At 56.4% G+C, this 12,690-nt stretch overlaps 5 protein-coding genes across 5 annotated transcripts; 2 read left to right on the plus strand and 3 right to left on the minus strand.

The window, feature by feature from the left end:
* Positions 1-259: 259 nt before the first annotated feature.
* On the minus strand, positions 260-2,672 carry W97_00337 (uncharacterized protein; the record flags this gene model as incomplete). The annotated part of the gene is made up of 6 exons (XM_007778253.1): positions 260-792; positions 857-1,472; positions 1,692-1,861; positions 1,926-1,961; positions 2,014-2,064; positions 2,276-2,672. 6 exons carry the CDS (start codon positions 2,670-2,672, stop codon positions 260-262), a joined length of 1,803 nt encoding a protein of 600 aa, XP_007776443.1.
* An 890-nt stretch (positions 2,673-3,562) lies between these two features.
* Positions 3,563-4,694, minus strand: W97_00338 (uncharacterized protein; the record flags this gene model as incomplete). The annotated part of the gene is made up of 2 exons (XM_007778254.1): positions 3,563-4,141; positions 4,212-4,694. 2 exons carry the CDS (start codon positions 4,692-4,694, stop codon positions 3,563-3,565), a joined length of 1,062 nt encoding a protein of 353 aa, XP_007776444.1.
* A 2,933-nt stretch (positions 4,695-7,627) lies between these two features.
* On the plus strand, positions 7,628-8,956 carry W97_00339 (uncharacterized protein; the record flags this gene model as incomplete). Its single annotated transcript, XM_007778255.1, has 2 exons — positions 7,628-7,946; positions 8,001-8,956. 2 exons carry the CDS (start codon positions 7,628-7,630, stop codon positions 8,954-8,956), a joined length of 1,275 nt encoding a protein of 424 aa, XP_007776445.1.
* Positions 8,957-9,518: 562 nt separating this feature from the next.
* W97_00340 (large subunit ribosomal protein L6e) lies at positions 9,519-10,435 on the minus strand (the record flags this gene model as incomplete). The annotated part of the gene is made up of 4 exons (XM_007778256.1): positions 9,519-9,742; positions 9,798-10,000; positions 10,063-10,136; positions 10,388-10,435. The coding sequence occupies 4 exons, from the start codon at positions 10,433-10,435 to the stop codon at positions 9,519-9,521; spliced, it is 549 nt and encodes a 182-aa protein (XP_007776446.1).
* Positions 10,436-10,732: 297 nt separating this feature from the next.
* W97_00341 (uncharacterized protein) lies at positions 10,733-12,319 on the plus strand (the record flags this gene model as incomplete). The annotated part of the gene is made up of 4 exons (XM_007778257.1): positions 10,733-10,783; positions 10,834-10,903; positions 10,954-11,467; positions 11,743-12,319. The coding sequence occupies 4 exons, from the start codon at positions 10,733-10,735 to the stop codon at positions 12,317-12,319; spliced, it is 1,212 nt and encodes a 403-aa protein (XP_007776447.1).
* Between the last annotated feature and the right edge of the window lie 371 nt (positions 12,320-12,690).

Genomic DNA, 12,690 nt, shown 5'->3' on the forward strand with positions numbered 1-12,690 from the left:
CGAATAGGCAGGTCCTTTCCACCCCGCCTAGGCTGCCATACGAGTTTCGCTTCCTCACCGTTTGTTTCAATAATGTGCTGATCCTGTAATCGAGTCGTAACGGAGCTTCTCATAGTTGTTTCACATCTGGTATTTACAATAAAGGTGCTCAGCCTTGAACATCTTCGCAGCTTCGTCACAGCTCCAGAGCACTCTATATACCGATCTAACTAGATTCTCGTGTCGAGCGGACATTCCGTTACGGCAGCATCTAACGGGCTCACATACTCTGGCTTCCCACCATCTTGCTCGGCAACAATGCAGTCGTGACCACACAACCCAAAGTGACACCGCCAGCCAGATACAGCACGGCATTGATATCCCCGGTTCCCCCCTCCGCAGTTCTCGCATAAAGATGCTGAGCAATCAGCGGACTCACAATTCCAAAAAGCCTCCCCCAAAAGCTGGCCACCCCACATGCAGTCCCTCTGATCGGCGCTGGGAAGGCTTCCGGCGTCCAGCCGTAAAGTACGGCATTGAACATGCTCTGGAAGAAGTACTCCATAATGGTCAGACCGACATTGGAAGCTTGGTTGTTCACCGTACTGAAGATGAAGATCGACGCGCCCATTAAGCCGGAGGAGATGACCATAGTCCATTTGCGGCCGATGCGGGGGACACCGTACATCAGCGAGCCGAGAAGGACACCGGCTATGCCTGGGGCGTAGATGTACATGTAGCTGCGGTATGTGTAGCGGAGGGAGAGGCTGATGGCCGCATTCTTGAGTTGCAGGATTTGCGGGAGATAGAAACCTCGAAACAATCAGTACGCTGCGGAAGCTGGGCACGAATGACCGTTTTTGAAGAAACAGCTTACCTGCTACAGTAAAACCCCAAAAGTCGCAAATATAGGTGAGCCACGTCAGGATCGTCAGACGGGTCATCTGCCAACCTGCGAAGAGCATTCCGTATCGACTCAGTTCTAGTCTCAATTTCTCCCCCATGGTAGCCTTCTGTTGCATCGCACCGCTGCCGAGCACAGCGCCACCACGGGATCTCGCGCTATGCATGGAGTTATGATCACGTTCCAGCGCCTCGAAGCTCTCCAACGTCACACTACATACTCTCTTGTTGACCTTCGAGATCTTCTGGAGCACGTCTGCGGCTTTTGCATCCTTGCCGCGGTAGACAAGGAACTTAGGCGACTCGTACATCGTGAATACTACGAAGCGGAGGAAGAACACTAGCAGAGTAACGCCTCCGAGCGTGTACATGAGGTAACGCCAGCCCATGTTGTCCTGCTTTCGACAGCATGGTTGGCCAGGCTCGGTGATCCCGTAAAATGAGCCAATACGGCAAGATGGGAGGCGGTCAGCGCTGGTAAAGTCGGGTTCGCAGATGTAGTTTGGAATGAATCCATAGGCGATAGCGCTGCACACAATGACACCGATGGGTTGAAAGATCGACAGGAGCGCGAGTAAGAAGCGCTTGTCCTGTATCGCATTAGCCCCTTCCCCATCTAAGCTAGATAGCGACGAGAATTCTACTGGCACACGGAATGATAGGGTGGGCAAACTGAGGCTTCAAAGTCTCAAGCAGTTCAGGAAGCCACGAGCTTTGAGAAGTGAATGCTCCTTGTTCATGCAGCGCTCCGTAAAGCAACAATAAGGGCGAAGAAAATCCCATGTTACAAATGATTCGGAAGGCCTCACCTGAGGAATAAATTCCAGAGTGATGGTAGTATCAATAGGAATATTCCCGCCAACACCGAATCCGACAAAGGCCGTGAGCACGAGGAAGGTGATGTACGAGTTGGCTGCACCGAGACAGAGTCCAAATACGGAGCTGACGAGCACTGTCAGGTTGAACGCCCACTGCCGACCTGGTTAACATCATTAGCTTTTCCTATCACATCATGGGAACAACAGTCAGGCCAGAGGACCAACCGATGATGTCGACCAAAAGTCCCCACACGAAGGCCCCTACATCAAAGTCAGCGCCCGGCTATCGAGTGGGCTGGAGGTGTTCCTGTACCTGCTGTCAAACCGGCGGAGAAAGCTGTGGAGATGTTGCCTGATTCGCCAGCTGGGCAAGGTCAGCATTTCCGACTCATAATTGCTGATTCGTGGCCGAAGGAGTACTCGAGAGCAAAACAAGATGATGACAACGTGACTATGGGATGTCTTGTGTAGGTGGTAACACCGCTCAAGTGGTGCATGAATCCAATGCAAGTCCAGCAAATCGGACACCATCCACTCCCTCTTAGCGAATTTGACAGAGCTGAAGAGGTTCTTACGTCCAAATCCCAACTCCTGCTGCAACGGACTCAATACCAGCCCAAATGCTTGCGCCCACAGCAGATCAAGCATATATCCAAACCCGCAGAGGCCCCACGCATACCACTGATACTTGCCCATGCCCATGCTATCAATCTCGCGGTTGATAAGGACGCACTTCTTCTCATACAGGCTCAATCCCTCTGTTTCGAGTGCATCGGTCAAGCTCTTAGAGCGCGGCGTGGCCTCCGTATCGGCGTTGCCATTATCATATGCGTCAAAATCGTCAATTTTCGCTGCAGTCGGCCTGAGCTCCTCGCTGTTGCGCATACTGTGTCTCATGAGGGGCTGCTGGCTGGAAATAGACGAAACTCTGTCGTCTGCAAAGGAAGAAGTCGAGGAGGAGGGGGAGTCCATGAAGGGAGTGGACGCCAATGCCAGCGTACCCTGCTTGACATGAACAAACAGGCAAAGTTGAAGGCCATGTGCGGAGCGAAAGGCCTAAGAGGCCTAGCCGGCCGGCGGCAGAGGCGGTGGAGCATCGCTAGCTCGCTGCGGCCACGGCGATAAGGGTTTGGATAGCCGTTGAGAATTCGTCATGTGTGGGTCTTGAGGTTGCACCCAGTAATTGTTCATCTTGTCGGTTTCAATCCGCCTTCACTAGAGGTACAAGCGGTCCTTGAAGCAGTTGAAGAATTCAAGCGGTCGACGGGTTTACCACTAACATCGAAGTCTATGGCGACAGCAATACCTGGAGGTTGGCTCATCCATCAGCTGAGCGGCAGCTGTCCGTCTTCAGGATCGGCGTTGCATATCACGTGACGCCTTGATGGACGTGTTAGCGGCAGAAGCAAGAACACATGGCTACCCTTGGACGGCTTTTTTGGTGGGCTGTGGTGGCCGCGTATTTTGATACCTTCCCTTATTCCATTTTTCGTCAATATTAACAAGAAGTCCAGATAGAATAGCGGAACTTCATAGCCCTTTCCCATAATGATACGGCTGTGAGAGCAGGGGGACTTCTGACTCGTTCACTCACGGACACTGATGTTGCAAAGAATCGAGGGTACCAAGTAAGCTTTGAGTTAAATCAACGCAGTCGTAATAGCTTCAGGAGGACATGTTGCTACGAGTACCTAAACTTCCAACGAAACAACCAAGCACCAACTAAACGATAAAGGGTATCTTGGATCCAAGCAGACATCATATCGTCCAAACAGGCACACCGTACATCTCCGCCAAACTCAGATTTGTCCTTCGGTCAACGTCAATTCCGATCCCGCTTCTGCGTCAATGCTGAGCGTCCATCACTCGTCACCCTCTACTCTCACCTTTTTCTTCCCCTTCTCCTTCCCCTTCCCATTGCCATTCCCGTTCCCACCCAACCGACCCCTTACATCCTCCAGCATCCCGCCGGCAGCGTCCCCCAAACCCGACGCCCTCCGCTGTACATCATGCTCATCGCACTCCTTCCTCACATCGTCTACAACATCTTTGCCAACGGTAGTACCATGCACCCAATCCAGGACGCCCCAAGGCCCGAAGTTTCCCTTCCCGGCCGACAGCAGGTGGTTATCCGCGCGTCTCGCCATGCCTGCCAGCAGAATCGACGGCAGGGTCGAGTAGCCTGAGTAGGCGAAGCACTCCTCGAGCGAGACGAGCGCGAGCGCGAGGTGGAAGGAGAGGATGTGCGTGCGGCCCGGGAAGAAGAGGGCTGGTGCGTGGAGGGGCAGCCAGCGGCTCAGGATCCAGGGGACGGGATGGTCGTAGTTTGCGACGAAGGCGTAGGGCGCGCGGATGGAGTGGTGCCAGGACTTGTGCCAGTCTGCGGCGCGGCCGCCGGAGGGGGAGTGTAGAAGGTGGCGGTTGATGTAGTAGGTTGAGATCTGTGTTCGGGCCCAAACTCAGCTACAAGGTGGGAAGAGTTGGAAGGCGGAGAGCGCCAAGCATACGTACGCCACGGAACGCGAGAGCGGTCCCCAAGTCAAACAGGATCGAGAAGGGCATCGGCAGCGTCTTGGGAACTTTGAGCGCGCTGCGCATCTGGAAGACTTCGGTATACAGCAGCTCGATGGCAGCTTGGAGCGCGACGCCGAGGCAGACATTGAAGGTACTCCATCCCACCACCTCCAGCACTTTGCGCTTGTCCTTGTCGTTGCGCACGGGTAGCGCGATCTCGCCTTGCGTCTTGATATTGGTCGCTAGCGAGGGTACGGCGCAATCGAGCGCGAGGAAGAGTAGGGACGGGAGTATGTAGAAGATTGCGCGAATGAAGAGACTCCCAAGCACTTCGACGTAGAATTGGTCGTTGGAAACCACGAGCACGAACCAGGTCATGCTGAAGAAGGCGAGGTTGAGAGAGGTGCTCCATGACGAGAAAGTGGGGAGGGCGAGGAAGGATAGCGCTGGGAGGCTGATGAGGGACAGGAGGGAGGACATGGCGATCTCAGTTCTATGCGACTCGAAGTTTGCTGTTTTGGAGGATGTATCCGCACGTTGTTGGGGTCTCTACCGATTGCGACCACGTTGTCTGCCTCGTGTTGACGGGCTTCCAGGTTTATTTGCGATGACGTTCCTCTGGGGGATCTGCGACAGGGCTGAGATGCGACAGCGTGAATGCGACTCTCACGCCTGTGAGGGGTCCCAGCCATTCAGGAATGCTTTCCAGCGTTTCCTCAACGTGGAGGAAAACATTCATTTCCCATTGAACCACAGGCGTCTGGGGGAGAGGGGCCGTCAGCCCTGATGAGCAGTCCGGCACTGTCAGTCGATGTTGGGTTCAATCGGGGAGCTCAACTCCCTGGACGTAAGGCTGTGGAATCCTTTTGCTTCATACTGCTATGCCAGCAGAGCAACCCTTTCCCGCCGTGTCGTCGGCAGGTACACAGTGTAATACAACCCGAGTCTGATTGATGGCAGACGGTGGTTGGTTGTATGGTGTGATGTTGCAATTTGATTCTGGTGCGTGTCGTGGTCTTGACAGCTGAATCGAGGGGACCAAGGACCACGGGGACCCAGAAGCGCACGCCGCCACAGCCTCTACCTACCGTCCCGCTAAACCGTCTAGCGTCGATCATCCTGCGCGGAGGCCGAATGCACATGAAGGGGGCTTGTCCCTTGCACAGGTAACTTAAGTAGGTATGGATAACGTTACCTAGCTATTTCTCCCTGCGAATCCGCCAGTGCCGCAAAAGCGAAACAAGGCCATGCGCCTGTCTCCAAAGTGACAAACGGCTGCTAACATAGCCCTGCCTCAATGCCAATCGAACCCTCTCTCCGCCGTCTATCCACCCCAAACTGCAGACATCCTCGCCCGCTCAGGGATATGGCGAAGATGTGAGGTGGAGCTACGGTAGCTGTCTCGCGAGAGTCTCAAGAAACCTGTCTTCTGGCTTCAGACTTGGGCGACGCGCAAACCCATCACGATGCCCTCAGCCGCCAGCTTGGCTGAACTCGAGCCGCCGATACCACGCCTATCTACCCAGCATCACTCTGGCTCCCCCCGCCCTCGACACGAGCACCGACGCCCCGTAACTCCAGAACCAGGCCCGCGCCCAAGGAAAAGGTCTCAGAACCATGTGCGCCTGCAGCCCGCCTCGCCTGAGGTCATCTCCTCGCTCATAAACTCCCTCACAACAATCTCCCTCACCGCACACAATCACTTCGAAAGTCTCCCTGCCCAGGGGTTAGATGGGACTATATCGCAGCCAGCGACTCCGCCTCCAATTCGAACTGGGTTTGGCAGCACTGTATTCGATACGGATAGCGAAAGAGGTAGTTTCGGGGTGACATATGGCAGTCAGAGATCCAGACGTGAGAGCGAGATCATACTGGAACACGACGACGCAGCTGAGCCACCGGTTATTCGAACATCGAAACCTCCGTCTGGGTTCTCGTCTCTGACTGCGCCGAAAGCTACAAAACGCGAGAGGGACAGCTCTTTGAAGAACTACCTGAGGTCGGCTTCAGTGAGCTCTTTGTCGTTACACTCTTCGAGAGATCGAGATGACTTTGGCACCATTCGCACGATGAGCCCTGAAAATGTACCTCCGCGGGCATCGAACTCAAGCCTCCCTAGATCGTCTGTTGAGAGCAAGCGAAGCGCGCCAGGTCACAGGAGCCTTGCACACATGAGCTCAAGAGGGCGGATGAGGAGCAGGGAGACTGAATGGAGACGACCCACTGTAGCAGCGAAGAATACCCGCGCCAGGTCCGCTACTCCCGAACGGTCTTCAACTCCGAGTTTGAGCGCGCAGCCTTTCCATGATAGGAGATTGTTCCTTGCAGAAAGCCCCATCTTTGAAGAGCCTGTAGTAGCGAGACCCTCGCATCTTCGAATAGGAGGAACACCCGAAGGCAGCGCTAAGCGGAAAGGGAAGCGGCCTTTGCTTAACGGCGAAACCGAAAGTCCGGTCATAGACAGCTCAGTGGTCCCAGAGCGCGGCTCGTCTCTTCGGCATGCCGAAAGCCCTACGCCCCGGAAACATCGTAGGAGGCGGTCGAGCGGGCAATCTTCGTTGCAGAGGACGTCTGTAATCGAGGAAGACGAAGCCGCTGAGGCACCGTCTATACCCAGATATAACGGGAGCGAAGATGCGACCACCAGACGTATCATGGAATTGAGAACACAACAAGATCTCAGAAAGACCGCTGCAGGAGGAACATCCGATATTGATGTGGAAGGACCAGTGAAGAGGCACCGTGTTGCACCTTCCTCAGAATCAGTACTCTGCCAAGGATCCAGCAACTCGAGCCTGTCAGACATACGCCCCGCACCACCCAATCCGGCCGCAAAAGCTCATAGAACCCTTGGGATCACCCCGCCGAGCCCCGTATTTTCCAAACGGCCTCGTCAGATGCGAATAGACGGATTTGACCGCACAGATGGAATCACAGCCACGCGTGACGTTGATCAAACACGCGAGAACGCGAGAAATCATCTCGCAGAGCTTGCCCTTGAGTGCAACGATCCTACGCAGATGCTGGGACGCTTTCACGCCAGTCTAAGCAGCGGAGCTTATAGCAAGGGCGCAACAAGCCAAAGGATATCATCCAAGCCAACACCTACCGTCTTCGGAGGCGAGCCAGCAGCAAGGGAAGGAGCGGCTAGGGATCCTTCGAACGGCAGAACAGCCTACCCATTTCCCGACAGTACTGTGACCCGACTGTCGAGTGACACTCTATCGCCAGCGGCCCTCGTCCCGCCTAATTCTCCTGAATCTTCTCTGCAGCAAGCTGCGCAGACGGTTCCATCAGAAGACAAACCTTCACGTGCTAATTCAAAGCAGAAGCGATGGTCGCATCCTGATCTTCCGTTACTGGCAGATCAGAAATTCAATATCTGGCGTGCCTCCGATACCCATGCCCTCAAAATGCTGAATGAGCCCACCTTAGAGGAACGCCCATCAAGCGCAGACTCAATTGACGAAGATGTCAAGCTCTTCCTCCGGGCTCCGCGCCTCTCACGAAAAGTTCGACATCCTCAGACTGGCCGCATCATCTCCTTTTCTGAGGTTGGAGACCCGCAAGGCTTTGCCGTCATCTGCTGTGTCGGCATGGGGCTGACAAGATATGTGATGGCGTTCTATGACGAGCTCGCCGCGTCTCTGAAACTGCGTCTCATCACACCCGATAGGCCTGGAGTCGGAGAGAGTGAAAGTGATCCGTCTGGGACGCCGTTGAGCTGGCCTGGTGAGTCCATTCCCTTCCGACGCGGCTATACGTTTCGCTAACCACGCCGCGAAGACGACATCCAAATCATTTGCAACTCCCTCGGCATCACCAAGTTCTCTCTACTCGCCCACTCCGCCGGCGCCATCTACGCCCTCGCAACCGCGCTCCGCATGCCACAGCATATCCGCGGCCGAGTGCACCTCCTCGCGCCCTGGATACCGCCAAGCCAGATGTCATCCATCGGCCTGCGACCAGACGCACCGCCGGCGGGCCAGCTGCCCAAGTCGCAGCGCTTCCTACGCGCGCTGCCAACCTCCTTCCTCAAAGTCGCAAACTCAGCATTCATGAGCGGGACCAGCGCCGGCATCTCCCGCAGCAATAGCTCCACCGCAGTCCTCGCCGGCCAGCCAGCCAACAAGCGCCGCAGAAGCCTCATGCTCGGGCGTGGGCTCTTCGAATCTGCGTCTGCGCCTTCGTTCAGCAGTGCTACTTCCACCACCACCACCACTCAGAAACCCGCCGCTGAAGCCTCAAACCGTGATTCCATGCTCCAAATGGACCGCGAGATTCCAACTGGCTCCAGCCTCCCCAACCAACCCTCCTCCGGCACCACCACCACCACCATCCTTTCCGATAGCGAGCTAGCCGCCCGCCGCCGCCTCTACGACGCCCGCCTCACCCTCTCAATCTGGGCCCTCGCCACGCACTCGGCAAACCCGGCGCACGACCTCGTCGTGTGCCTCGAGCGACACCGGCCGATCGGGTTCCGGTACGTGGACATCACGCGCGCGGTGGTGGTGCACCACGGAAGCCGAGACACGCGCGTGCCGCTCGAGAACGTCAAGTGGCTGGGCAGGACGATGCCGAGGTGTGAGGTCAGGGTGCTGGAGGGCGAGGGCCATGGGCTTATGGCTAGTGCGGCCGTTATGGGACGGGTGCTTGAGGAGGTGGGGAGGGAGTGGGGGGAGTGGATGGAGGTTGTTGAGGGGAGGGGGAGGAGGGCTGGGTCGGAGGCGGTGAGGGAGTAGCTAGGATGGAGTGGAATTGAGTGTTTGACGAGTAGGATGGGGTGGAGTGAGTGTTCGATATCGGCGATCCGTTTGAAAGGAGCCGTCGAAGACGTAAGGCTGGCTGGATGTTCTTGGGTGATTTTTCCTTGTATACCCCTTGTCTGTTTCTATCGGCATTTTGGATCTGTTGCTAGGGTTTGGATACATGGGTGGCTTCGATTGGCCAAGGGGCTAATGATTGCGGTGGTTGATTCAAAAGTTTGTGGAAGAGGAGCTGTACAGTGGTCAACCGATAGTCAATCTTGTGAACCTCGACGCTAATGGGCTGTTTTGTGAGATTGATGTTCTTGACGCTACACTTCGCCGATAGACTGTCGCATCAGTCATGCTCGCAAGGGGTTGTGATTTAGCTGCTTGTTACAGAATCTTGCAAGAGGGTAGAGGAAGCCATTCCTAGACATGTCCGCACCCCGATGAAATCGCACTGCTCATGAGGTTGCAGTGAGCCGATAGCCAATAACAACTCCCATCATCCATCCGCACCGTCCGCACCGTCCGTCGCCGTATTGCCCGTCTGCATCTAGAAGACCATCTCGTGTGGCCTGTCGCCTTTCCTTAGGCTGAAGGTCGATCCGAGGTAGCTGAGGAGGAAGGGCTCCTTCTTGAGGTTGGCCAGGAGGGCCTTGTCGACCGATCGCTGGTCCTCGGCGCGGTTGCTGCTGACCTTCTTCGACTCGGGCTTCTCACCCTGTTTGAAGAACTGCTCCTCGCCCTGCTTCTTGCTCTTCTTCTCCCGTGCGAAGTCTGGGCACTCGGTCAGCCAGAGGGCTCGTTGCGTAACTGATTGTGGAACACCTACAGCCCTCGCCGCCAACCTTCTCTACCACGCTGTCGTCGATGCCGTCTAGGTCCACCTTGGTGCTGGTCGCGATGACATATCGGGCGTTGACTCTCCGGAGCGGAACACCGTTGACCTTGTACGGGCCTGTGACGAGGAGCACGCCCTGGGGCAGTTGCTTGAGAAGGACGACACGCTTGCCGCGGAAGCGCCCGGCGAGCAGTCTGCGGTGAACGATTAGCATCCCGGCTTGGGTTGCGTTGCGTTGCGCGGTGGGCCGACTCACATCAGGACGGTGCCTGGCTGCAGGCTTGCCCGAAGCTTCGCTGGCCTGATGGTCTTCCGGACGGTCTTCTTGGCCTGTTGCGCACACAGATGTCAGCTTCAAGCTCCCATGTTTCGCTGTGCGCCTTCGACTGTGTTTATAAACCACAGTGTTCATGTCCGCCGCTTCTGCCGCGACTGTCTGAACAACTGCTCTTCGCCGAAGACAGTCTGCAGAGTTGCAGCTACTGCTTGTCCCAGTAGACTCCCCCAGCAACAGCGTCTGCTGCGAAGAGCTCGCATCCCGGTGTCGCTCCAGTGTACAAGCAAGCTCAGAGATGTCGTACCTTGTCTTCGTCTGCCGGGTAGTACTTCTGGGCCTTTGCGTCCGACATGTCGAGGGTTGGTGAGGGAATCTGGCGGTTGTGGGGGGATTAATTGTCGCTGTCGTCGTCGTCGTCGTCGCGGTGTTGCGTCTCCCAAATTGCAATTGACGATGTTCGAAGTGTGCTCGCTTGTGGTCCAATCGGGTTCTAGCGCCTTGGCGTTTCGCGCGTCAGCTCTAGAGAGCTTCACGTTTCTCGAGCCTCATCAACCACCAAGAGCTTCAACAACACGAATAACCACAACAGTAATCATTCTGCCAGCTCGTCTTCGCCCACGTCTGCTGCACACCGGACACAAGATCAAAAATGTCAATATCGCCCATTCTCACCTTCAAAGCCGGCAGATGCGACATCGACGTGCGTACATGCATCTCATTCTGGCCGCCTAGACACTCACGTTATACTAGACAACCAGCAAGCCCCCCAAGATAAAATGCCTGCCCGACCCCGGCTACATCTACCTCTTTACCGGTGATGGTACCATTGTGCTCCACTCTGTCTCCCATCCCGAGCTAACCCCTCGCCAGAAGAACTCATCCACTTCTGCTGGCGGCCACGCTCCGCTCCCGCCTCCTCCCCAACCCTCGACCTCCTCATGATCCCGACCGACGGCTCCTTCATCCCCTACACGGGCGCCGAGCAGCCCTCCTCCTCCGACGATGTGCGCTCGCCGACCAACGGCCGCATCTTCGTGCTCAAGTTCAACTCGTCCAGCCAGCGACACCTCTTCTGGCTGCAGAGCAAGAGCCAGCACCCGACCGGCGACGCGAACTGGTTCAGCGCAAGGGATCTGAAGATCGGTCAGGTTGTCGATATGCTGCTTGCGGGCGAGGAGATTGATGTGCAGGATGAGCTGAGGGACGTGCAGAATGCGGGTGGTGGGGCGGGAGGATCGAGGCCGGATGGCGATGGTGATGAGCCGATGGAGGACGTGGTTCCGGGGGGTGAGGGGAGCGGTGGGGCTGGAGCGGATGCTACGGGTGGGGATGTCCGGGAAGAGGGAGAGGAGGCGAGGGAGGGTGGAGCGGATGGGGGACGAGCGTAGGTCTTCTCTCTGCTTTCGCATCCTGCGCGAGCATTGAAGGCGTCCACGGCGTGTCATGAGGTGGGATAGAGGGTCTTGGCGTGGAAGAACCTACCTTGTCCCACTCGATAACATCCGTTTGTTGGGCTGGGGTTTTATTGGGAAGAACCATGAGGCGCAGTTGTACTCCAAAACAATTGAGAATGGCCGAACCGGCTGCATCACCTGCTTTTTGCCTATACACAGATCGGACGTACTGGTTCCAAGAGCACTGCTAACGCCTTCTCACCAGTGCATCCGGCTCGGCACCAACCGACGCAACAACCCTCGTCCAAAACTTCCTCAACTCCCTCCAATCCGGCAACACATCCACGCAATCCCGCGCACAGCAACAACAAGACCCCCCCTTCGCCACCCTCCCCGACCTCCTGCCCCCCAGCACCACAATCCCGATAATCGACTCCGCACCCTCCTCCCTCATCGATTCCCTCCTCTCGCACCTTCCGCCGACAATCCTCCTCCTGGCCCAAGAAGCCGACGACGCCTCGACCGTGGATCCAAACTCCGAGACCGCTTCAGCAGCCATCGAAGCCTTGTCGCTTCCGCAGAAACGGGATATCTTGAGGAGAGTACTCCGGAGCCCGCAGATGACGCAGAGTCTGGCTAGCTTGACGATGGCGCTGAGGGAGGGGGGACTGCCTAGTATTGGGGAGGCGTTGAGGTTGAGGGTTGAGAACGGGGGCTTGCTCAAAGGGGGGGCGGTGCCGGTGGGTGGGGATAGGGCTGTTGAGGTTTTCTTGGAGGGGGTGAGGAGGACGGTTGAGGAGGAGGGGAAGGAGGAGGGGGAGGGGAGGATGGAGACGGATTAGATGCAGGCCAAGCATGGAGTGCTGAGGGGGATGCGGCGACTGTATGGGAGTGACCGAGGTCAGATTCATCAGTCGAACATACTCTGAAGCCAACAGGGCGTGGTATATACTGCCGTCAACTCCAAATGACTATGGATGAGTTACGTTGCCCGCGCTAGTCGCAGTGCCATCTGTAGCCCCCTTGACAAGCTACAACGTGACCACGAGCGATATCATCGAGGATCACAGCGTCGGAAACCTCTTGCCAAGTTTATGAGCCTTTGGACATTTCATGGACCCGCCCCGTCGTGAATGCCTCGTCATGGACAACAATACGTACTGGCACGTCATGATCGATGCGTATGCTTGGTGATCCCTCTGACTCTTCATGA

The sequence above is a fragment of the Coniosporium apollinis genome (assembly GCF_000281105.1).
Source record: "Coniosporium apollinis CBS 100218 chromosome Unknown supercont1.1, whole genome shotgun sequence".
Lineage (NCBI taxonomy): Eukaryota > Fungi > Ascomycota > Dothideomycetes > Coniosporium > Coniosporium apollinis.